Source organism: Macrobrachium nipponense, chromosome 1 (assembly GCF_015104395.2).
Source record: "Macrobrachium nipponense isolate FS-2020 chromosome 1, ASM1510439v2, whole genome shotgun sequence".
NCBI classification, from domain to species: domain Eukaryota; kingdom Metazoa; phylum Arthropoda; class Malacostraca; order Decapoda; family Palaemonidae; genus Macrobrachium; species Macrobrachium nipponense.
In genome coordinates this window covers 193,070,509-193,097,800 of record NC_087200.1, presented here as the reverse complement: position 1 = coordinate 193,097,800, position 27,292 = coordinate 193,070,509, and the positions used below count along the sequence as shown (strand labels likewise).

Sequence of the window (27,292 nt, the reverse complement as noted above, 5' to 3'; positions counted from 1 at the left end):
CATTTCCATTAACTATTCACTATGCCACCAAGAGAGAGAGAAAGAAAGAGATTGTATGTAAACAGTCTTTATATAACTATTTTTGTTAAAATAAGATTTTTATCCAAAGTAAACACAAGCTTATATGTGCTAAAATCTCCAGCAAGCCAACGGATCATCCGATATAATTTTTTTTCTTCTTCTTTAGTCTGTACGACCATGTTGGATAAAATGACTTTATGAATGGCGGAACGATACATAGATGTGGGTGGGGTATCTGTGCTAGCGTAGTAATACTACTGTAGCAGTAGTGCCGCAAAATTAGTAATAGCAGCAATATACATGAATTAAACGTTTAGGCCAACTGCTGGGATCCTTGAGGATCATTTAGCACTTCTTACAACTACTGAGAAATGAGTTTTTATAGCCAGAAGTTAGATTTTCTAATACAACAATGTTCATGATAGCCTTCAGTGTTATCCTGAATTAAAACGAGGCCAAAGTGGGTGGAGCCTCATGAAGTCATCAATCTGACGATAATTATTGGTGAAGGTTTAAAGCCAAAATACGGTACCGGCTATTTTTTTTTTTTTTTTTTTTTCAGTAAATAGATAGATAGCCGATAAATAAAAATTGCTTGACACTGGATACAGCAGTTATCAAACCAAGCTTGTCTACTGTCTTTGAAAATTACCAACTATTCCCTACATCTTGTCAATCTGATTGTGACCTATAAAGTAGATTATAATGTCTTAGGACACTTATTTTGGGAGTTAGACTAATAATCAAAGTGTTTTTGTATTTATTAACATATTTTGTTGGTTTGTTCATTATGACAATTATCAGTGGAGAGGATTCAGAGCTCATAAAGGTGTACTGCTTTGCTTGTATTTAAATTTTTATGTCATTGTTGCCAGAGGTCTAGCCTTCGTTACGTATAGCCAATCATCCATCGAGAAAGAGGGAAGAAATGCTGTCATAAGTTACGTAACGAGTGCGTTCGAAACCTTATCTCTGGGTAAGTTGGCCCGTCTTCAAAAAAAAGTCACTTTTACATTATAAGTACCAAATTTATTCAACCTACGTAATGCAGAATACAGTCAAAATTTATGTGTAGACATAATGTGTATTCTGAATAAGCGTTATATCTATGAAATGCATAGATAAAAAGTTATTGCCAAAAAACCATGTTACAGAAGCCCTGAATCTCATAGTAGTACCACACGAACCACTCTATCTAAAAACAGATGAATCTCAGTCAGAAGCAGACATCCACAGAAACGACCCAAAACAGGTTGCATCGACTTTATCAGTGTTATAAGTTCCCCGTTGGACGAAAGGTTTTCGCACTCTGCCACCCAATCTGGTGGTCCGAAGTTCGATTCCCGGCTCGACCAACGCGGAATCAGAGGAATTTATTTTTGGTGATAGAAATTCATTTCTCGATATAATATGGTTCGGATCCCATAATATGCTGTAGGATATATTGCTAGGTGACCAATTGGTTCTTAGCCACGTAAAAATATCTAATCCTTCGGGCCAGCCGTAGGAGAGCGGTTAATCAGCTCAGTGGTCTGGTAAAACTAAGATATACTTAACTTAACTTATCACTGTTATAAATGTATGAGGCCTTACGAACAATGACTAACTTTCGAGCGCCATTTGCTGAAACTTTCATTGGATGTTTCTCAAAAGTAAGATATGAGTCAAAGGTTACCCCCTAGAATAAGGTAAAGCTTCAGAATCGTCCAGCAAAGTTCCATCCAACTGAAGGGGAGGATGTGGCGGAAATCTGTACAAGATCTGCTAACCAATAGTGCTTTCATGTTACTGGAGTTCAGTCTCATACCACACCGACTACGCCATGTATCGGTCCATGTATTGATTAAGGCTGAGGCAGCTTCAATTTTTGTAAGTGGAGATTTGACTATACCCACAAGCGTTCCATTATCGGCAGCCTGAACAATCTTGTTTTCCAGGACAACACTTGTATACACTGAAAATAGAAGTGGACCAAAAACACTACCCTGTGGAATTCTAGACACAATAGGTCTTGGTTCACTGGAGATCCCGTCCACAGCAACTCGCTGCTGCCTAGTTGTAAGGAAATCTTGAAGTAATCCTGAAACATATCCACCCATTCCAAGATTCTGAAATATATCTATAAGTATCTTGTGATTTACCCAATCAAAAGCAGCACTAAAATGTAATGGAATTACTCTGCACTTACAACCTTTATCGAGGTTCCCTTGCAAATGGCATGTCAAGTCTAAAAGAGCATCGCGTCATCACATGTACAAGGAGAATAGAGACTGGCCTGTAGTTACTAAAGTCTGCAGATATGTCATTCTTTGGAACAGGCAATGTGCTCATCCGCAAAGATTCTATGTCGACATAAAAATCTATAGAATCTACTAATCTTGGGAGACAACACAAAAGTTATTTATTTTTTAAACAAAGGGAAGAAACCATTAGCATCTTCTCCACCTAAACTATCAAGATCATCCAGAATTTTCTTAAAATCCCTGGAGTGAAAATGTAAGTTTTGTAAAAATAGGTTCAGGATGACAAGCATCAAGTAGAGGGACATCCTCTGCTGATTGCTTGGCTTCAAAAGCCCGATGAAGCAGTTCAGCCTATTCCCTAGGGCCAGTAACGAATCTGCCACCTTCTGTTAGTGGAGGTGGAATGGAAGACGAGCCTGACCCAAAGACAGACGATGCCAATTTGGCCCACCACAGATGAAGCTGAGCAATTCCTTCAAGTTTCATCTTGAAGGAATTATTGTAATTACTCCCGGCTGTATGGTAAGCTCTATTCGCAGCACAGTAAGCCTCAACAAAGATGGAATCATTTTAATTTGAATGATTTTGTCTCCATGCGTTGAATTTGGTCTGTTTGTCATGGCAGGCTCGTCTACCTGTATCATCAAACCATGGCTGGACATTGGTCCTAAATTTAATCACCTTTCTAGGGACATCTTATTAAAATAGTCACAAGCATTTCATTGAACTTCTTCCTGTCCTGGTATCAGGTAATATTAAGTGCCTGACAAGCTCCAATAATGCGATCCAATTTATCTCTAGATTTCAGCCAGACAGTTTTTCCAATGGTGGCATAAGAAATATACTGATTGACAAATATGTCCTTCTCAATGGCGCAATGATCAGGAGTGCCTATTTATATATTCACAGACCTTGGACTACACGATAGCTGGAACATCTGTGAATATAAGGTCTAATCTAAAACTAGAAATGTGCTTAGGTTCCTGAATTAGCAGGACAAAATCGGAGGATACATAGAACTAACGTGCAGACCGCAGTGCTCTGCATTACATGTCTCCACAGATGGAAAATGAAATGGAATCATGGAAAACAAAAGCACGAAAAGAATTCTAAAGGTTGAGAATTTTGACAGTCACCCATCATAATGCCCGAAGACTTCAAATACTGCTCAGCTTCACGCAATCAATTTGGAATGACATCTTTACAAATAAATGTTTCGCTAATCAAGTTTAAAATTGTAAATCCTTCAATGCAAACAAACAAACACACATATAAAGTGTGTATTTAAACAATAAGCAATGAATATTTAATATCGCATTCTCTACAGCCTGGGAATAACCAACACCTAAGGGGTGATAACTGTTGAGAGCCTCAGTGGTTCAGAAGCCCCGACAGACTGTTTCTGACTATCCGCCTATTGAAATACTCGCATGTGAGTCTCAAAAAGCTGTGCAGTAATTTAAACCCGTCTCTCCACCCCCTCCCCAAAAACAGTGCTAATAAAGATTTGGTCCACGTATTTGCCATTGGAAATTAAACTTTTCATCACAAGAACCAAGAAGGATTACATAACGGTGACGTAACGAATGATTGTCTCTGTCGCCTGAACCCAAGGTGGGGTGGGTGGGCGGTGCGCCTGCCCCTCTCAACACACTACCGTTCCCACAAGACTTGGTTTGCCCCCTAGAGAAACAAGGGGGTTCGGGCGAGCGGAGCGTTGTTTCAGAATTTTTTTTTAAAGTAAATAAGTAAAGGGGGGGGGGGGGTGTTGCGGGCAAAGGGGTTTAGAACTTATGGTATGGGTTGGGTGGTGAGCGAAGCGACTCCTATCACCTGGGTGGTAGGGGGCCTGCTGTAAGCACCCGGAGAAAATTTTGGGAAAATTGGTATGCATTTTGAAGCCATGTAAGTAAGAGCTGTATTTTGAGTTAATAAAGCAGCAATAGTTGGACCACACCCACGCCCACAGTCTCCATCCCCAAACACACACACACACACTTTGGGGGCTGGGGGAATGAATTTTATTATTATCATTATTATTATTAAGACAAAAGCTAGCCATACACGATAGAGACTGGCACGGCGGGCCGTCACGGCGGTACTGGCCCTCCGCGCCAGACCCCTAAGGATTGCCCATACACGATGGAGACAGGATTTTCAAGAGGACAACATGCTCTGCCATCTCTGGGAGTTACCACATTCTTCATTATCTGCCCATCGGTCTATGAGAAGATTATCAGTGTTTCAAGCGGTCTTGATTGTAAGGTGACATATCATTCGCAATATGGCTTTTTTTTTTAAATAAAAGAAAGATGATTGCTGTAATCATAGCTCTCTTGGATCAAGAGGACAATAACTATGAAATGTGTGGCAAAATTCGCAGAAGACCTGGTCAAAAGAATTGCTAAGAAAGAGAGAAAGAAATTTTCTCATATGATGTTACTGAATGAGTTAAAGGAAAATAACCCAGATGATTATAGAAATTATTTGAGAATGACCAACGAAGCCTTCACATACCTCTTATCCCTTGTTTTCGACAAAGATTACAAAAGAAGACACAGTAATGATCAGGCTATTTCTGCAGAAGAAAGGTTGATTTCAACATTGAGGTTTTTAGCAACGGGACGGTCACTGGAGGATCTCAAATTTTCAACTGGAATTTCTGCCCAAGCTTTAGGAAAAATCATACCTGAAACTTGTCAAGCAATATATGACAGCTTACGTGATGAATATTTGAAGGTAAGTAAAATATCATGCCTTGAGGGATGGTCAGGACTCTGGGAGGCTAATCTCTTCCCACACACGTTAGGACTTGCGCGGCGAGTCAGCAAATTGCAACGGGACAGGACAGATTTTCAACATGCTGAAAGGATGGCGAGCCAAGACAAGCCCGACGAGACTGGCTTTTTTCCCCCCATACACCATAAAGACTGGACCGATGCGGGACAATCCCCTTGAAATTTGACGGGCCAGTCTCTATCGTGTATGGCCAGCTTAAGGCTCGGCCAGAGGGGTGGGGGAGGACATAGAATAAGAGACATAACCCTTAAAAGGGGGAATTTATTAAGGACTTGAACTCGGCAGCTGCGACGGAGATCAGGTAGTACTGCACGAAGTTGATTTACACTTGCGTCATTTGCTCTATAAGGAACGCGAGAAAAGCCGTTGTCTTTATTTATAGTTCTTGGCGCAGTCACAGACGGCGGCGGTTGGCACCCCTGACTTGACACTCTGTGTCACGCCTCGATTGGTTTCTGGCTGAAAATGTTATCCAATCGGATCGTGGCAAATACAAAAAGTATGGCGCGTTCCTCTTCGTGTCGGTTAGTTGTGTTCATGTGAACACGCTTCTGTAAGTGACAAACACACGCACACAAATAATATAGATATTATATTTAATATATATATATCTATATATATATATATATATATATATATATATATATATATATTATATATATATATATATTTCACGGGGGAAATAACAAAAGTTAATTCTTCTGAGTTTGGTCTGGTATGACCATCAATTCGATGTCGTCACGTTTTGATTAAAGGAAATTCAACAAGATCAGAGTAAAACTACCCTTCCGTGCAAATGATGGGGAGAAATGTTGTGGCGCACTAAGACAGGTTGGCCTCAAATAAAAACTAATTAGAACCTCGTAAAATACGGACAAAGCGATGCCGCCATATGTAGCTATATTACTATCGTTAACATAATACGAAACAGGACAGGTCGTCGTCTTTTTGTTGTGTTAAGGGGTTCAAAAGCTACGAGCTGACGGCTGCTTTTAATATATATATATTATATTATATATATATATATTATATATATATATATATACATACACATATACACGTGTGTGATTTCCCAAAGGAGCCATAGTAACCCATGACAATTCATTCTTATAATATGAGGAATAGTGACTGACGCACTTCAATGAAAGTGACTGCTTCTCGAGAGAGACAGGACAAGAATCCCAGCTCAGTACAGCAAAGGTCTTCGTGAATCTCAACCAGAAATATGAAGCATTTTGCTTCATGAAGGGAATCAATTAAGACTACTTTAGTTTGAATTTAGATATCGAACCACTGTCGTTTACGAGTCATCTTTTCTTAAATTTCCTGTAGAAGAGACGACACCGAGGAACCCAAATGCGGGATTCAGTTGCGCATTGATCCATCAGCTTCTGAACGCGCCCCCCCCCCCCCCCCCACAAAAAAAAAAGTCCTGTTAAAACTTGATCTGTCTCTTTCTCACAGCAACTGTCAATCCTTCCACAGAAAATTCTTTGGTATCCCGTACACCATCTGTATATGAGGACCGTTTTTCTCCCCCTTTCATTTCTTGTCATGATCTAATCAATCTTACGGGTAGAGTTTAAACACCTGCATTCGACCAAAAACAAGTGCCCGTCGAAACTTACTCAACAAAATCCTCCATTCAGGAAATAGGAGATGATTCCTATTTGTGGTACAATCTACATAACGCTTCCTCAGCCTCGGGTCATAAGCAATGCCAAGATCCACGGGTGTAAGAATACTACCACCGTAGGTCCTACGTGTCGTACAAGGCGACCAAAGGACAGCTGCAGTCACACTTTTTTGGTCAAAGCCTAGACCCGCCACCAATAACTGTGGAAACTGAAGCCTTGCAAGCGGACATTTTAGTCAAAGGCGAGGCCCACCGCCAGTAACTGTGGTTGATGACGACAGCAAGGGCATGCAGTCGTAAAAACCCCTTTGCCAAATAATAAACCATGCCTGATGTTGTCAGGAAAAGCGCATCAGGCAACCGACCCCTTTGTGAAGGGATAACGGTGGGAAATAAGAAGAAGAAGACAGAACCAGCACGCATTCGAACGGATGATACAAATGTCAGGGAATCACACAACGAGACATACAATATGAACTACGTAAATAAACTTACTGTTCTCTTTCGTGAAACTTACCAGCATTCATATTCCCTCCCTTTAACTCGCTTTGCTGCCGCCTGTAATGAAAGAAAATAGATATTTTAATCAGTGGGCATAATCATGTTTATATAGATAAGTATATACTTACACACACACACACACACACACACATATATATATATATATATATATATATATATATATATATATATATACACACACATACATACGTGTGTGTGTGTGTGTAATGCATCATACATTACTCGTTTAATCAATATACTTTTCTTTATATTTTTAAGATTGAAAAGAAAATGAACGTTCAGACGCACAAGCGTGTGTGTGTATACATTTGTATATATGCACATACACATGTGTATGTATACACACACACACACACACACACACACACACATATATATATATACGTATATATAATGTGTGCACGAAAGATTCGAAAAAGGAACAAAAATAATAATAATAATGAAATTCGCCAGGGACACGATGGCGCCTTCTTTTCCAATGAGTTCCACTTCAATACTCTTTCTTCCTTCCTTCACTTCGCAATTGCTTAAATCATTGCACTTCTTAAGTCACTTCAGAACACAAAATAAAACTAACATCGGAGAGAGGAAATCGGGTTTGTGATACTTGTAGATTTCTAAACTTTTTTTTTTTTTTTTTGTTTTTTTTTTTTTTTTTTTTTTTTTTTTTAGAAGAGTTCATGTCATTTGCAGAAATCCCAGACTTTCTACAAAATCCCTAAATAGAACAAATATTCAGAAGATTTCGCTAATGCATATGACCTCCTCCAAACTACTGTTAGTAAGTGTAAGTTAAAAAAAAAAAAAAAAAAAACTAACAAGAAAAAAATGAACTTCCTGACCTTCCGCTTCAGTTCGAAAATTCTGTAAAAAAAAAAAAAAAAAAAAAATGTTAATAAAAAAATTCCCAGAAACAAGGATAGAAAGAGAGAAAGAACCGCAATCATTGCCATATTGTACCTTTGGGCATAAACCTATAATGTTATTTCCATTCTAAACTTTTCATGAAGCCGCCACCAAGAATGGGGTCGATTCTCAGGGCTTACAAAAAAAAAAAAAAAAAAAAAAAAAAAAAAAAAAAAAAAAAATCATTTCAAATTCTTGACTTTGGTTAATGATGCAGACCAGTATAACATGAACATGACCATCAAATCAACCGGTGGATCGTGATCTAAATTTCACAAAATATCACTCTAATATATCTAATAAGCGGCGATCATCGTAAAAGCATTGAAATTCCAAAATAAAAAACAAAGCAGCTAGTTGAATAGGATTTTTCTACGACCACAGATATGATGGCCCATCAAAGCGATTTTATAAAATTATTTTTGAAAATAAGCAGTCAAGGCGAACCAGAATTGCCTTTATAGCGAAAACAAAGCTGCCCTGACCCAGAGGAACCTGGTTTTTTAAACTTCCTAATTGTAAAACATAATTGATATAGGACCTCCCTTTCTAAGTAGTGACAAATCTAACTCGATATGTGTGAAAATCATATATACAGACACACAAACACTATATATACTCATATATGTTGCTCAGGAAAACTATGAAGGCTCATCAACAGCATGTCACAACACCTATATACATAGCGGCATTTAGCTATCTATCATTCGATCCCTCCTATCAAATACCTCCTCTATTTCATCTCTCATACAGTCTCCAGGTCCTCTTCTTCTATCCTCCTATCACCCGCCAGCTCTATGCTTTTCACGAGTAATTGTTCTTTATTTTTACTACATGAATTATGTCCGGGTATTCTTCATCTATCGCGTCTCCTACCCTATTCTCTGTACTCCTTTCAAGTACTTCACCAGCAATGATCTCAGTAGCTACGGCTTTTTTCCCTCATTTGCGTTCAGCATCCACACTTCACTTCCATAAATAAATCCCTTCATACATTGTCACCTTGGCCTCCACATAGTCCAAGTCTCTTGCCAATCTTTTGCACGAACCTTCTTAGTTACTCTATGACTTGACTCTTCTGTCAACACTGCGTGGTCCATTACATTTACTCACGAATTATGCCCCATCTATCTAGTTTTCATATACCCCCAACACTCCACGTCTCCTTACATCTATTCCCAACTTTTTCCTCTTCACACTCCTTTCCAGACTCATTTCGTATCCCAAAATTTTGCACGTTTCTGACCACATACAGCACACCCTCCTACCTCATGCCAGGTACCCTCATGTCTGTAATTACTCAAACACTTTGCTTCAACCATAAGAACTTGAATCTCTCAACAACTGCCATTCTATGCTGACATAGGCCCCCTGCTAAGTCCATGAACCCATCCTCACATTTTATTTAACCCTCTCATACACCTTCCACCCTGCGTCTTTAACCCTGCTCAGTTTTATATAAATTGTCTCTTTACAAGGTCTTTGCATGGAAACGCCAAGATTCCATTGCAAGCGTTGCATGGGCATTGCCATCATATGATGTTGCTATCCTTAACTTAATCTCAGACTTGTTTATCGTTAACTTGCGTATATAATGGGATGGAGGGTGCTATCCCTGGTGGGATCCTTTCAAGGAATACGACACCTAGTAGTGCAATGCGATGGGGATTCATTCACAAGGAATTGTCTGTATGCACTATGGAGCTTCTGGATACCAGCATTATAAAAGGAAAAGATTTTTGAGATGATGGGTCATCATTGTTTTGGGCTTAAGGTCATAGAATTTACAGAATGTTTAACGATGAGGATCAGATACCAAACAAAGCAGCATTCAGAAAAGGAGTCAACGACAAGAGCATCGTGAAACTTTTCAAATGAAAAATATTGAGAAATGTTTATAGGTTCACCTAAAAGTTAGCTGACCGCATTCAAGAAAAGAAAACTAAAAATAACAATTTCCATTTGTCACGAACAACAACAATTGAATTATACACACATACTCAAAGGAGGAATAAAATCCTTCTAGAAGTTTGTTAGTTACAAATTATACATAGAGCTTTTCTGAAGAAAAGAAATGGCATCTCTTGATAGCTCTGCATGTAGTTTTGAATAATAATAATAATAATAATAATAAAGCCTGAGTGGATCTCCCTTGTTGGGTGCGGGATAAGTAGAGGATCAGGAAGGTAGGGGAGGCAGGACACATCCATCTTCCTCCTGCAAACCTGTTTGTCCGCCCCAGGTGAGGCAAGGGCAGGTAGGTGATCGGGAGGGTAGGGGAGACATGACATAACTACCCTCCTTCAAACCTGTTTGTCCACCCCGGGTGAGGGCAGAGCAGGGCAGGGCAGGTAGGGGAGAAATGAAAGGCAGCGCCGGGTTCCAGCATAGTGTAGCTCCCCATCAAGCTTGTAATAATAATAATAATAATGATTGTTGTTTATTATTATAAGTCTTTCAATATCGCTCTTCTTATTCCTCCACCTTCCCCCTCACAGGCTCCTCCCCCTCCCATAGAACTTTGTAACTCGCCCTGACCTCACCTCGGGACGCCCACGTATAGGCGCCGAGGATGACGGAATCCTCACGCCCTAGAGGCGCTGACCTTCGCCCAACGAGTATCATATTCTGAATCAAAACTCGGTCGTGACTTCATCCATTTTTTTTTCTCATTTTAGTCTTTCATTCCCTTTTTTTGCTTTTATTTGACTGGTTTCAGGGTTGCCATGTATTCGATTTCTTTCCTACGGTTATTCAGCATTTTGGATTTATCCTCATTCGTTTTCAGTTGGTTCTGATTTCATGTCATTTGTTCCGTCTTTCTGTTTGTTTTTGTTTGTTTGTTTGTTTGTATGGTGTTTTTACGTTGCATGGAACGAGTGGTTATTCAGCAACGGGACCAACGGCTTTACGTGACTTCCGAACCACGTCGAGAGTGAACTTCTTTCACCAGAAATACACATCTTTCACACCTCAATGGAATGCCCGAGGAACGAACTCGCGGCCACCGAGGTGGCAGGCCAAGACCATACCGATCGCCCCATTGGACGTTTTGTGTAACTGCCTTCCCATTTTCTTCTAATTCGCTGAATATATAAATGCCTCCATTACGCAAGCATCGAAATATTAGTGAGGTCATATAAAAGGTCAAATTCAATCCTTAACCGAAAGCTACTGATCGGGTTCTTTGCCTGTGTCGATTGTCATGTCTGCCACCTGTGAGGGACTCGACGATTCTCGAACAATCGAAGGTAATGAGAATGATCACTTGACACCAATAACTAATTGAAAAAAAGGACGTCTCATAAAATATGTAAAAAAGACTGCAAGACCCCAAAAGCAAGTCGGACACTCTTCCTTAAATCCAGTATCCTCTCGTCATTCTTTATTCTATCTCACTTCAATACACGTCACTCCTAAAAGCACAAGTACGTTCTTAAACCTAAGGTGGTCGGCCGAGACAATACGTTACAATGTCCCCGGATTAAAAAGCACACTTAAATAACGATAAGAATACCTATGGCAAAAGGAGATGACACTGGCAGAGACGAAGGGAAGTCGTGGATAAAAAAAAGAAAGAATACAGCGCCACTTCCTGGAGCGCGCCATCAGGGCCACTATGGCAATGGCCGCGACGCCATGGTTGGTGTTCTCTATGGTCTCGAAATGAAAGCATACATACACCAGACAGAAATAACTAGATTTGTCTCTCCTCTTCTTTCACAACCGTTATCCCTACATTAAAGGGTCGGTTGCCTGATGCGTCTTCTCCTCCACTGCCTTCTATCAAAGGCATCATCCTCCTCCAAACCTCTTCTCTCAATATCTTCCCTCCCTTTATCTCGCGATCTAATTCTCTGCCTTCCTCTCGATTTTCTTCCTCTAACAGGTTCCTCCCAAGTCCTCTTCACTCTCTCCTCCTCATCCATCCTCAACACACGCCCATACCATATGAATCGTGACTCTCTTATCACCTCTCTAATCTTTACTAAGCCTGTCCTTCTTATTTCATTCTTATTTCATCGTTTTCCAATCTCTCCAGCAGCGATATTCCCATAAACCACCTCAGCATTCTCATCTCTGTTCTCTCAAGCTTTACCTCCTCTTTACTTCTTAGAGCCCATGTTTCCACTCCATACATTAACACTGGTCTTATCACTGTGTTAAATATCTTGACTTTAAGCTTCATTGGCATTTTCTTATCACATAGTACTCCAGCTACCTTCCTCCACTTCCCCCATGTAGCTTTTATCCTACTGTCAACTTCAGCCTCACATCCTCCCTCTTGGTTTAAAGTAGATCCCAAGTATTTAAACTTTACCTAGATTTGTCTCTGAATAGATTCAAATGAAACTGGAGCCTATAACATTTTGTGAATGCCGAAAAGGTAGCGATGCATTTGCAGGGAGCTTCAGAAAAGGAGTCATTGAAAATATAGGAAAACGAACGACAAACAGAAACTATAATTGAGGGATAAATAAGATATGAGGAAACATTAAGATGCGATTGATAAATTCAAATTAGACGTCTGATTTAATAGTGAAAAGTGAAGAGAGATCGAGAATAGTGTTTGGGAGCGCAGCATCTTTTTTGTTAGAATAAGATATGCTGAGAGAGAGAGAAAAAAAGACCCCAAAATTACAAAATGTCATAGAAAAGAAATACAAACACACACACACACACAATGGCCTTTGTTATATCACTGGTTCCTCTATAAGGACATCATTAAGTCGACTGATGTCTTCCGAACGACCACGAAACGGGCCGAGGCCAAAACCGGTCGCTTTCAGCAAAAGGGTTTGTTGCTTCTCTGGTATCAACACAACAGGGTGGCTGACAGAATCCAATGAATATGCAGTTGGCCCCTCTCTCTCTCTCTCTCTCTCTCTCTCTCTCTCTCTCTCTCTCTCTCTCTCTCTCTCTCTCTCTCTCTCTCTCTCTCTCTACGCACACATACACACAAATACATATATATGAATGGTTCTACGAAATTCTTTAACACATCTCTCATTTGTTTTAATATTTCAACTTCTTCGCTCATCCTTTCTGTTGTGCCTCACAGGGGCTTTGCGTCCGTTGAAAGTTTTGGTTAACATATTTTCATTTCTATCAATGATAACAGATTTTAAAAATTGCTGTGAATATCAGGTTTTTTAAATATGGCATTAGTAATAGAAGATTTAAAAAAATACTATCTATAACAGGTTTTTTTCTTAAATGACAATAATAATAGATTTTGCAGAATTGCTGTATTGGTCCTGGTATATTCATACAATTAGTTTTATTACGGATATTTAAAACATGAGGCGGTACAATCATTTTTTATTTGTAAGAATATTGATAAAGATAAAAAAAAGTGATGATAAACAACTGACCCAAGTGGACCTAATAGAGCTCTCACCTGGTCACATACTACCCAAAATTTTTCGGGAACGCTACACAGTTTTGTTAAAAAAAAAAAAAAAATCTGTTATTTGTTGTTTGTCCGTCTCCACTTTTTCTGTGCGCCCTCAGATCTTAAAAACGACAGAGACTGGAAGGCTGCAAATTGTTATGTTGATCATCCAACCCCCAGTCATCAAACGTACCAAACTGCAACCCTCTAGCCTCAGTACTTTTTATTTTATTTAGGGTTAAAGTTAGCCATGATCGTCCGTCTGGCTATACAACACACGCCGCAGACCCGGGAGGGAGTTCAGGGACAACGATGGCTCTTTGATCATTCAGTTTACCCCAGATATTTCAAAGTGAGTTGGAAATTTCGACGCTTAGACTCAGAAGTTAAGCCAAAGGGAAATAAAAGGCGAATTACACGACCAATAACAATAAAACTCCGAGTCGTATATTGTGCAATGATAATAAATTGTTGAAGGGGATGTCTGCGTTATGCGAATTAATCTTATATAGAATTTTTTTTTAATTTCTCTCATAATTCGTCATTCTTGCACGTCAATACTGGTCAATAATTGGCCAACATTGAATAGTGTTGACGTGGAAGAAAAATTGGAAAAACCCAATATATAATCAACTTAGAACAGCTCAGACATCTTTTTCAACAAAACATGCTTGAAAGAGGCCCTTCTTCCTCCCCCAATAATAATAATAATAATATAATAATAATAATAATAATAAATAATAAATAATAATAATAATTGAAAAAAAAGAAACCCACCCACCCCCAAAATCACTTTGTAACTTTTGTTTACTTCTAAGTATTTACATTTAGTTTTTTACTAAATGTAAATACTTAGAAGTACAAGTTACAAAGTGATTTTGTGGGTTTCTTTTTCCCAATTAATTTATTATTATTATTATTATTATTATTATAATAATATATAAATAAATAATAATAATAATAATAATAATTGAAAAAGAAACCCACAACCCCAAAATCACTTTGTAACTTGTTTACTTCTAAGTATTTTACATTTAGTTTTACTTAAAACTGTAAATACTTAGAAGTAAACAAGTTACAAACGTGATTTTGTGGGTTTCTTTTTCCAATCTTCAGAAGAAAAACTGAAAGAAGATTTTTGTATGGCTAATAATAAATAATAATCCTAATAATAATAATATAATAATAATAATAATAATAATAATAATAACTAATAGGGGGAATAAACGAATAGGTTACGGGAATGGTAGAAAAGATTAGACAATGGATGGAGCCAGATACGAGGAGAACAAAGATCCCCTCCATGAAAGTCTACAACACCAAGAAATTAAGGGAGAAAACAAGTGAGGGTCAATGAAATAATGGGCATAATACACACCACCAGTATCACAGAAACAAATAACTTGGGTATATGCAGGAGCAAGATTAGTAGCAGAACTGATGGGGATCACGAACACCAACGCCACCAACACAACCAACCAACAGAACAGAAACACAGCAACCCTCCTTGGAAAAGGCGCCTGGAAAAGCAAATCATGGTGATGAGATCTGACTTGAGTAAACTGAAAGAGATGGCAGAAAAAAAAGCTAAGAAGCAAGAAAACAAGGGAGGAACTCAACGAGAAATACAAAGTACACGAGAGGGGACTAAAAACAACACAATAGAAGATGTAAAACAGAGGCTTAAGGCCAAAGCACATAAGATCCAACGGTACATGAACAGGAATAAGGGATACCATCAGAACAAACTATTCGGAACCAACCAGAAAAGACTATACAGCCAACTAAGAGGGGAAGAGCAACCCACCCAGAAATTCCTGAAGCCGAACCAAGTAAGAGACTCTGGAAAACATATGGAGCAACCCGGTATCACACAACAAACATGCAACATGGCTCCAGGAAGTCAAGGAGGAAGAAACAGGGAGAATAAAACAAAGATTCACAGAGATCACGACAGACACAGTCAGACACCAACTAAAGAAAATGCCAAACTGGAAAGCCCCAGGTCCCGATGAAGTCCATGGATACTGGCTCAAAATCTTCAAGGCCCTACATCCACGAATAGCAGAACAGCTCCAGCATTGTATCACAAATCACCAAGCACCCAAAATGGATGACCACAGTGAAGAACATCCTTAGTACAAAAAAAGACAAGAGTAAGGGGAAATATAGCCAGTAACTACAGGCCTATCACCTGCCTACCAATAATGTGGAAGTTACTAACAGGTATCATCAGTGAAAGGCTATACAACTACCTAGAGGAGACAAACACCATCCCCAACCAACAGAAAAGGCTGCAGAAGGAAGTGTATGGGGCACAAAGGACCAGCTCCTGATAGACAAAATGGTAATGAAGAAACAGTAGGAGGAAGAAGGAAAACCAACCCTAAGTACGGCATGGATAGACTATAAGAAAGCCTTCGACATGATACCACACACATGGCTGATAGAATGCCTGAAAATATATGGGGCAGAGGAAAACACCATCAGCTTCCTCAAAAATACAATGCGCAACTGGAATACAATACTTACAAGCTCTGGAATAAGACTAGCAGAGGTTAATATCAGGAGAGGATCTTCCAGGGCGACTCACTGTCCCACTACTCTTCGTAGTAGCCATGATTCCCATGACAAAAGTACTACAGAAGATGGATGCCGGGTACCAACTCAAGAAAAGAGGCAACAGAATCAACCATCTGATGTTCATGGACGACATCAAGCTGTATGGTAAGAGCATCAAGGAAATGGATACCCTAATCCAGACTGTAAGGATTGTATCTGGGGACATCAGGATGGAGTTTGGAATAGAAAAATGGCGGCCTTAGTCAACATACAAAAAGGCACCAAGTAACGAGAACTGAAGGGATAAAGCTTTACCAGATGGGAGCAACATCAAACACATAGATGAAGACAGGATACAAATACCTGGAATAATGGAAGGAGGGATATAAAAAAACACCAAAGAGATGAAGGACACGATCAGGAAAGAATACATGCAGAGACTCAAGGCGATACTCAAGTCAAAACTCAATGGAGGAAATATGATAAAAGCCATAAACACGTGGGCAGTGCCAGTAATCAGATACAGCGCAGGAATAGTCGAATGGACGAAGGCAGAACTCCGCAGCATAGATCAGAAAACCAGGAAACATATGACAATACACAAAGCACTACACCCAAGAGCAAATACGGACAGACTATACATAACACAAAGAAAGGAAGGAGGGAGAGGACTACTAAGTATAGAGGACTGTGTCAACATTGAGAACAGAGCACTGGGGCAATATCTGGAAAACCAGTGAAGACGAGTGGCTAAAGAGTGCATGGGAAGAAGGACTAATATAAAAAAGTAGACGAAGGCCCAGAAATATACAGAGACAGGGAAGAATGACAGACAGAACAGAGGACTGGCACAACAAACCAATGCACGGACAATACAATGAGACAGACTAAAGAACTAGCCAGCGATGACACATGGCAATGGCTACAGAGGGGAGAGCTAAAGAAGGAAACTGAAGGAATGATAAAACAGCGCACAAGATCAGGCCCTAAGAACCAGATATTCAAATTAACGAATAGACGAATAACATCTCTCCCATATGTAGGAAGTGCAATACGAAAAATGAAACCATAAACCACATAGCAAGCAATGCTCGGCACTTGCACAGAACCAGTACAAAAAGAGGCATGATTCAGTGGCAAAAGCCCTCCATGGAGCCTGTGCAAGAAACATCAGCTACCTTGCAGTAATAAGTGGTACGAGCACCAACCTGAGGGAGTGATAGAAAACGATCAGGCAAAGATCCTCTGGGGACTATGGTATCAGAACGGATAGGGTGATACGTGCAAACAGACCAGACGTGACGTTGATTGACAAAGTCAAGAAGAAAGTATCACTCATTTGATGTCGAACTATACCATGGGACACCAGAGTTGAAAGAGAAAGAGGAAAAAAGGGAAAAAAAATGGATAAGTATCAAGATCTGAAAATAGAAATAAGAAGGATATGGGATATGCCGTGGAAACTTCGTACCCATAATCATTAGACACTAGGCACGATCCCAAGATCCCTGAAAAGGAATCTAGAAAAACTAGAGGCTGAAGTAGCTCCGAGGACTCATGCAGAAGAGTGTGATCCTAGAAACGGCACACATAGTAAGAAAAGTGATGGACCTCCTAAGGAGGCAGGATGCAACCCGGCCACCCCACACTATAATTATACCCAGTCGAATTGGAGGACTGTGATAGAGCAAAAAAAAAAAAAAAAAAAAAAAAAAAAAAAAAAAAAAAAAAAAAAAAAAAAAAAAAAAAAAAAAAAAAAAAAAAAAATAATAATAATAATAATAATAATAATAATAATAATAATGACTATCTCTATGTTCAGAAGTCTCGTCTAATGTCAACGCATCTCGATTTTCGTCTTGCATCCCCTCGAAAGTCTGAATATAACTTCGTCGTGAAATCAGACCCCGAATTTAGCCAAAGACAACAACGGCAACGAAGCCACTTCAGACAGTTTCGCATTTCGAGCAAATGATGACGTCAGTAACCCTTTTCTCGTTTGTTTACTCGGGCAAGTGACGTCACGATAGACGACAGAAAAGGTAACCTCACTTGAAAGCCTTTTGAGAAGCTATTTTTATGAGGTGGGATATGCTCTCTCTCTCTCTCTCTCTCTCTCTCTCTCTCTCTCTCTCTCTCTCTCTCTCGTATTACTGACAATGATAGCTGCATAAAATCGAACAGAGCCTTTAAAGAAGGTTCATTTATCAAAACGCATAACATTTACAGAGAATGGCATCAGCTGCTAAACAATACTAAGCCTGTAAATAAATTTAAAAAAGACAGAGAAGATAAATTCGCAAATGGAATAACGAACAACAGTCATATGTACGATAATCACCAGATTCACTACTTCCACAAGGCCTTGAAAGCTTTACGTTGCAAGAGGTTCTGCGTTGAAATTACAACCTCAAAAATTAACCAGTTTGCCGAGTACTTCACAGTATTAACTGGTGGTAAGTAGAACTGTGTACTCCTAACTAGTGGTAAGTAGAACTGTGTACTCCTAACTAGTGGCAAGTAGAACTGTGTACTCCTCAGAGTTTCTTGAATGATTCAACCTGAGTTTCGAACTAGCAGTGTCTTCTTCTCCTAAAATCAGGAGAACCGTACACTTATTTCTTAGGCATAGATCTGGGCAGCAATGCCCAACTCTGTCTTACCCAGTAGAACTTTCGTGAAGCACTGCTTTCCACAGACGAGCAAGAAATAATGCCTGCCAGGTGAACTTAGAAACGAAAGCATTGCTTTCCACAGACGTCCAAGCACACAGTCAAGAGCACACCCGCCCAAATGCAAATTTTAAGCCTAAGTATCAATGTTTATTTTTTTTTTTTAATTCCATATTTCTATGTAAGTAAGCAATCCTTCCACATGGGTGGGTAACGTCGCTTGTTCTGGTCCAACGAAACTTAGCAATATAGGTAAGGAATTCCATAGGATTTCGTTCACACCAGACACAAACAAAAGGTTTATTAACCTTGAATATCAACAGACAATCACCGCGCCTCATAACACCTGATAATGATAGTTTGACGACGACGACATTATCGAAGTCACCCAGTTGAAATGCAGAGGCATCAGCTGGAAACTGAGCTTACAAATACGCTTAAAATCTCAAAAAAGAAAGCGTTTTAACCGAAAGGCTTAACACGACCTCTGGCGACGACACACGAGCTTATTATATCTATATGGCATCTTTGGAGCATATTCACATCAAACTTTGCGTCAAATTGACGGTGCACGTACATACATGCATCATAACGATTTTGTTCTTCTATGGGAAAGCACCATAGGCTAGTTGGCAAAAATTATCGCTAAAAGACAGCAGAAAATATAAGCTCGATCATCAAGCAAGGTCATGACAGCAGCCCAAATTAGCAGAGATAAAAGAAAGATTATTTCTATGTTGAGCTTCGACAAATTAAGGATACAAAAAATTAGCAAAAATCAGGCAAATTTGGACAGCGAACATTCGCTTGTATAAATTAAATATTGTAAATATTGTTGCTCAGTCTTTCAAAACCGATGCCAACACTACAAAACCAAACGATATCCTATCCATACAGTATTTACATTTTTCTTCACGCCTGTGATTGTTATTGGATAAGGGGACACCAGAAGTACCTTAGCAATTGAGAGAGAGAGAGAGAGAGAGAGAGAGAGAGAGAGAGAGAGAGAGAGAGAGAAAAAACACCCCAAGTACCCCTTCCACCTGAGGGCCGACGGGATTTGCGGAGGTTTGTTGGACGGGTATAAAGGGTATGAAGGGTAGGGGTGGTTCAACCTTCAATGACTCACCAAACAGGTAGCCTTCCTTGGGACGGGGGTGGGGATTGCTGGGGGAGGGGTGGGAGCAAGGAGAGGGCATTGGGGAAGGAGAGTTTATTGCTTAACGATGCCCCTGCCCGCCGTCTGTTATATTGTACCGCCAAATACCCTGGGTAATCTTGATCTCATTTCCTTCATAATGGGTCACATAGTCTTCGTTGCCATAAAGGGGCCCTTGGACAGTTCCCCAGGGCGTAGGGCCCATCTGCTGCGCCTACAGGAGCACACAGGTGGCTACCTCAGTGCCACAGATGGTTTAATGCAAGAGGAGGAGGGTCACAGTCGGTCAGGGCTCTTCTCTGGCCTCGTCGCACAGCCGTATAACCTCGGATGACCACCCCCGCCCCCACACCACCACCCCCCGTAAACTCCCCGGACTTCCTAGATCCAAGATTTTACATCCACATTGCTACTGTTTCTTATCCTCCATTTTAATTCCTTTAACTTTTCTTATTCAGTTCATTCTACATCATCCTTAATGGTAAATGCCATAAAAAACACATAAATACCAAAAGCTAATTCCGGACAGAAAGCCTCTGAATCATGAATATAATTTATATATATATATATATATTATATATATATATATATATATATATATATATATATATATATATATTAACGTTGCAACCATATATGTCGAGCACTTCCAGACAGACCCCTGACAAAAACTTAACAGAGAAAAAAGCAAATAGTGTCGAATGTGTCTTCAAATGAACGGAGGAGCAACTGGTGGCCTTGAAATGAGAGAGTGATGATTAAGTTATCCCAGCAAAACATGGAAAGTTTCGAGATGCGAGTGAAAGTACAAACAAACTAAGGAAAAAGTCATCATGCGAAGTACGATACAAGATTCACACATCATCACCCGTGCATCTGATGTCTAGGCCCGTCCCTTACGACGCTCCTCATTGGCTGTTGATAAGCCAGTTACAGGGCTGGAAACTCTCAGTCTCTCTCGAGGGATACGTCTTTCAAAAGTATCCCTCAGGAGAGGTGGAACATCTATGCTACCTATGTGAACTCTCTCGAGAGACTGAGAGCTTCCCGCCCTGTGATTGGCTTATCAACAGCCAATCGGGAGCGTCGTAAGGGACTGGCCTAGACATCAGATGCACGGTTGAATCTACTGTAGTAGATTCCACTAGCTGTCGACGCCAAAGCGGAATGAATGACTCGATGAAATAAGATCATATCAGCGTGAGTAGGCTTACTGACCATTTCCAATTATGGAATGATTAATCAAGCACATATAAGAGAGTAAATATACCCCTTAGAAGATAAGCAAAAACGTTAAGTATATGAAAAGCTCAAATCATATCCTAACCAAAACTTCGACTGAAAAGCATAAGATTAACAGCCTATGAAAATCTTCTGCCTATCGCTGAGAGTGGCGGAGGACTGCGTCCATGTCCCGTTACAAAAGCTTATTATGCGCAACAAATGAGAGAGAAAGGAAAATCCATTATGCCTAAAAAAAAAAAAACGAAAGCCTCAGCCAGTCTATTCAAATTCACCGTTTGTCCTTCGCCAGTTTGACTAACTGGTTGGCCTATTGTCACACCAATGAAGGCTAAAGCCGATAAAATAAAGATATATCAACATATAAATCTAGTATATAAATAAAGATATATCAACATATGAATCTAGTATATAAATAAAGATATATGCCACGAAGGAAAAATAAACGAATGAGTAACTGCGAGACCTTTCGACGTTTCCACGTCCTTTACTGAGCAGTTACTCATTCGTTTATTTTTCCTTCGTGGCATATATCTTTATTTATGGATTTATCACGTTCCTAACTTTCGTGATTCAGTTATACATATAAATATATATATATATCTATAATATATGTATATTTGTTCAAATTCAAATCTTCACTCATATGCAATTACATATAATTGCATGAATTACATATATTTTAAAAAAATTACAAAATTACAATATTTACGTAACTGAGAGAATGAATGTGTTTGGAGGAGTAAATGGAATACAAATGACCAGTTACATGAATGAGTAGGTAGACAAGAATGGTAGATAATCCTTAGGAAAACTGATAAATAAGAAGAAGAAAGAAGAGCGACATGAAGAAGGTCAGTTCGTTACTCTCTAGTCACCTGATGTTTAAGAAATCTGGGGTCTTTCTTGGGTAGTGTACTAAACACGCCTCAAAGGTGGGTATATACCAGGATCCATACAAAGAGTGTATGGATCCTGGTATATACATACCGGGTTAAAACCCTAGGGGTCGCTACCTAGCAAAATCCCAAATTTGAAGGCTATGCTTTATCAGGCGATCCCAGATGAATTGAAGGCTATAACACCAGCGTTCAGTGATGGTCCCCAAACATCCTCCATTGTCTTCTCTATAAACAGTTGCAAGTGAGACTAATGTATGGAATATTCAGTGTATCCTGACAATGAACACAATGCCATCATAAAATAATTACTCAATTATGCACGCATGGCTCACAATTTGCCGAATAGGAAGACTCTCTCTCTCTCTCTCTCTCTCTCTCTCTCTCTCTTCTCTCTCTCTCTCTCTCTCTCTCTCTGAGTCTGATCCATAATGACTTATCAAACTGTCAGTCAACCGATATTAAATATCAAAGAAAGTATTAACCGAACCCCTATAACCCTTTTTTGATTGATCGCTCTTTCGACAGATCATAATATTGTGTCCCAATTTCACAGTGAATCACTGCTCTTGTGCCGTTTTTACACCCTTGAACTTTGGCGTCGAAGTTCGAATGCTAAGCTTGCACTTCACTTCTTTTGTTTTTTTCGCCCGTGAATGAAAGGATTTGAAAAAAAACGTATCCTGAGTTGTTACTGACTTGATTTGCACACTTTAAGCAAAACAGTACGAAGGTGGTCAGGTTGAAAAGCAATTTTTGTCATCGAAAATGTATTGGAACTGATGAATGATCCCAGCGTTTCATATTTCCCAAAACGCAATATTTTAACATCCATTTCATAAAAACTGTTCCCTAACCTTGTAAAATATGTTCATCTTAACTGGGACGACTATTTGTGACAGCAACAAACCAAGCCTTTCACTTTCTTGTGCTCTGACATTTTGGTTTTTCTTGTGGCATGAAAAACAATTCAAAGCTATATCTCTTAACAATACTAAACTTTTACTGCGCCTCTTACAAGCTCGGTTAATGAGAAGGGAACTTTCAAGCATTAAAGTTCACATATAGTTTTCTGGAAATTTGAAATGGGTTGGTACAGTTCTTATAATTCCTTTATATAAAAAACTACCCCATAGACGCAACCTGACTTTATTCCTCTTTGAATCATTCAACTGAATCCTTCAACAGACCTGTTCACATTCTATCGCTTTCGTTTTCACTGCCCCAATTATGACAACAAGAGGAAAATATTGTAAATAAACAGATCGAGATCCAGGTGGAAAAAGAGGAAAATACTATAAATAAATAAGTCTTAAAAGGAATCAATTTTGCAGAGATTGTTGTTTCTTCGACTATTCGTCAATGGCTAAGAGCCACTATTAGATTTTGCTGATTTGATACCAAGCAGGCCGAGAGGAAACTCTTCAGCCGTAAGGAGGGGCACACTTCATCGCATGACCTTCGGTCTCCCGTTTCTAGTATATCCATTTATAACAGCCTCAATATTTACAGAAGACTCACGAATGCCTCTCTAACGTTTCAAGACTTCAAGCGAGGAGGAGGAGGAGGAGGAGGAGGAGGAGGAGGAGGAGGAGGAGGAGGAGGAGGAGGAGGAGGAGGCCTGCTCACTCCAGCGGAATGTGAATTCAAGTCGACACTTCTCACCTGCTGCAGGGGATACCGAAAGAATTTTGGCCATTAAACTTTAAATAACTACTTTAACAGGGAACTTTTGATAGACGTATTTGATGCTATTTGCCTCTTCATTTCTTCCTTCAATTCATTTCGCTGATTCAAGAAAAAGTAACAATCATTAAAATCATATCACGTATACATAAACTCTACGTGACTTGATTAGTCTAGTGATTACGATCTTCTCAAGCAGTCGTCTTATTTCGATTCCAGTCACCAGAGTGACCTAGAGAAATTAAGGTGTATCTGGATGAGAGTGTAGTATGCATGCAACACAACACGCCCCTGCGGCTTGCCGAGTGTGAATCATTTGACAGAAAACATAAGGAAAGGAGTTTTGCTACTGGCGACAAACAGGTACTTTGAAAAAAAATAAATAAATAAAAGGGGAAGAATTAGAATATTATGATAAAGAGTTTTCCTCAACACGCCAACAGAAGACTTATGAAATATCCAAGACAATCACTTGTGTGTTACATTTAGACAAAACTCGCCAAGATAGTAGAACTTCAACTTTCATCATGAATCTAACTTGAAGTAACGTTATTTATCAGTTTTTTTAGGAAATTGGCCCAGGCGAAAAAACATTACCATTTCATTTATTTCACCCTTGCCAAAAATGAATCTATAGCCTTCTGCAATACACATAGTATATCTCTTAGCCAGGGGAGTGAGAGTTTGGACCTATTCAAACAACTTTGAATCTAGGTAAGTGTCTCATACGCAGACGCAAACACACACACACACACAACACACACCACACACACACCACACACAACACACACACATATATATATATATATATATAATATATATATATATATATATACACACACAAATATTAATGTGTATATTGTGTGTGTGTGTATTGTTTGTGTAATTTCGTAATTTCAACTGAGCGGAATCGCCACATTAAAAAAAAAGTGCATAAAAGAAAATTCCAATTTAGTCTCTGAAGTTTACACGATCGTAAAATTCCCGAGTGAAGTTGAGCTCCTACGTAGTCCGCTAAACTCATAAAAAACAGCTGTTCTTCTGTCATTGTGAGGCAACACCCAACACAATCAAATAGCTCACCTTTAAAAAAAAAAAAGGCAGCAGAAGGAGAATAAACTGAAAATGATGACATTGGAGAGTAAACTATAGATACTGAAAGATTTATTTAGAACACTAAAACTGCCTTGTTTGATTTTGATTTGATTTGATTTATATAGCTTTTTCACCTTATGCGAAGCACTGGGGCAACTAAGGCCATTCAGCGCTGAAACGGAAATTGACAGTGAAAAGGTTTGAAAGGTGTGACAGGAAGAAAACCTCAAAGCAGTTGCACTATGAAACAATTGTTAGGAGACGGTGGACAATAAGATGGAATAAAGAGAATATGAACGGAGGGACAGTAAAAGGAATGAAAGTAGTTGCAGCTATGGGTCGAAGGGACGCTGCAAAGAACCTTAAGTAATGCCTATACATTGCACCGAATGAGGTGCACTGAAAGCCCTAACCACCTACGGGGTTTGTAATTAAACAGGTGTGTAAAAACAATCTCTCTCTCTCTTCTCTCGTCCTTCCTCCCAATTCCTCCTTCTCCTTCTCTTCCTCTCTCGTCTCTCTCATCTCTCGTCTCTCTCTCTCTAAAATCTAAAATTCCAACTTACCGGACGCCATGATGGTGTCAGCGGAAAAACTTGGCAACAAAAACAGATTCGTGAATGAAGGCAGAAGTCTCACGGAGTATTGCAGCAGGCGGACAATCCAGGAATACACACAGAGGAACCTGTCGAGGATATTTCCCAGCGAAAGAACAGCCTCTCACGACTTATAAACGCTAATGACTTAACTCTTATTTTCGCACTACGGAATCCTGTCCTGTGACGGATAGAATAGGGGAACTGGAGACATGAAAATGGACAACTTCAGTACAAAATGAGGGACAACACAATTAAGCAGGTTCTATAATAACTGAATAAGTGATAAAGCCTTGAACATTGTTCATAGGCTGAACTATGGAATATAAAGCAGACTGAATGACAATGGGGAAATCGATCTTAAGTTGCGTGAGGCGTATAATAAAATCGGCAAAACGCTGAATTCTTTAACTGAAGTTAAGAACAAAATAGCAAAATTGTTTTATAAAAACGTTGAAATATCATCTACAACAACGAGAAAATAACAACGAAAAGAAGTAGTAGTTAACCGGCGCTCGTTTTTGAGTGGCACTATGCTAGTCGGCGGTCAGGTTGGCACTGACGAGTTCGAGGTGGGTAGGAGAGATCTTCTCTCCAGCCAGGCACTGACTGGCAAGAGGAGAAGAGGAGGAGGAGGAGGAAGAAGAAGAGAAAAAAAATGAGAGGGACCTTACAATTTGGCCACTTTCACTCCCTGCCATGCACGACGACTTCTGCTGCTAAGACAGAGAGGGTCAGGGAAGGTGATGGGCTGAAGGGGGTAGGTAGCACTGGTGGGCGGATCTGGATGGTACCGGAATAGGAATTCCAGAGGGTGGGGGCGAGAGGCGGGGGCGGGGGGTGGGGGGGGGTGGGGGTTGGTTAGCGTTGCTGCTGAGACAGGAATAAACAGGAAGGCCGCTTTCCTTGCGAAACTTTAGCTAAAAGCTGGTTCAGACTAGGTATGGGAACGATGCAGTTGCATTTATTTTTCTTATGTCGTTGATGAACCGAAAGATTTTAATAGAATATATCAAAATAAGAGAGAGAGAGAGAGAGAGAGAGAGAGAGAGAGAGAGAGAGAGAGAGAGAATGAATTATGTCATTTCTTTTTAAAATATGTTGCGCTGAAGATGACATCACCAGTATCTGCTGTCAAAGAGGTTTCAACCTGGTGACCTGCAAAGAGCTAATCTCGTCTTTGGCATCAGCGATGGGTAAATATATACTAATGACAGCTTGACATCGACTGAAAGGCAAATAAGCTGGATAACTTCTATATTCGCCAGTGAAAATTGCTCGTGAAGTGAAAATACAACCAATATTCAATAACAAATCTATCCTACGTGTAATTAATACGTAAATTGCAGCTGGTATAACGAAAACCCCACATACAATTCGGCTAACGAAACTCTATCTTTCCAGGATAGCAATCCAGAAAAAGTCTCTGAAACACTGGAGAATTTTTTTTTTTTCTTAGCAGAGTTGAACTTGAAGAGCACACGACCTCTGACACGACTTGGGGAAACGACCTTCGTGCAAGGGCGTGGACACCGCGCTAAGGGTTTCTCAGGGTTAGAGAGCACTTCGCCCTTATAAATGCCGCGATCTCTGTATTCGACACAATTAAAATCGACAAATGCCGATCTCGGGACCAAGCTAACTTTCGGGGCGTGAACTCTCTCTCTCTCTCTCTCTCTCTCTCTCTCTCTCTCTCTCTCTCTCTCTCTCATCACAACTTGGGGCTCTCCAAGAGTCTGGACTAAATGCGAGCGTTTGTACGCATGAAGTCTCGACTGGAAAAAAACAAAAGACTGGGGTTCTACAGTCTACGCGTATTAAGGAGATGGAGGCCACAGAGGTTCAAACCATTGAGGTCA

The 27,292-nt window shown here is 39.7% G+C and overlaps 1 protein-coding gene across 1 annotated transcript in view; it reads right to left on the bottom strand.

The window, feature by feature from the left end:
- LOC135219960 (uncharacterized) overlaps positions 1-27,292 on the bottom strand; it is a 292,444-nt gene that overhangs the window by 51,547 nt on the left and 213,605 nt on the right. Inside the window, exon 8 of the mRNA XM_064257204.1 lies at positions 7,217-7,257. Within this exon, the coding sequence (XP_064113274.1) occupies positions 7,217-7,257 (41 nt within the window). The remainder of the gene's footprint in view (positions 1-7,216; positions 7,258-27,292) is intronic.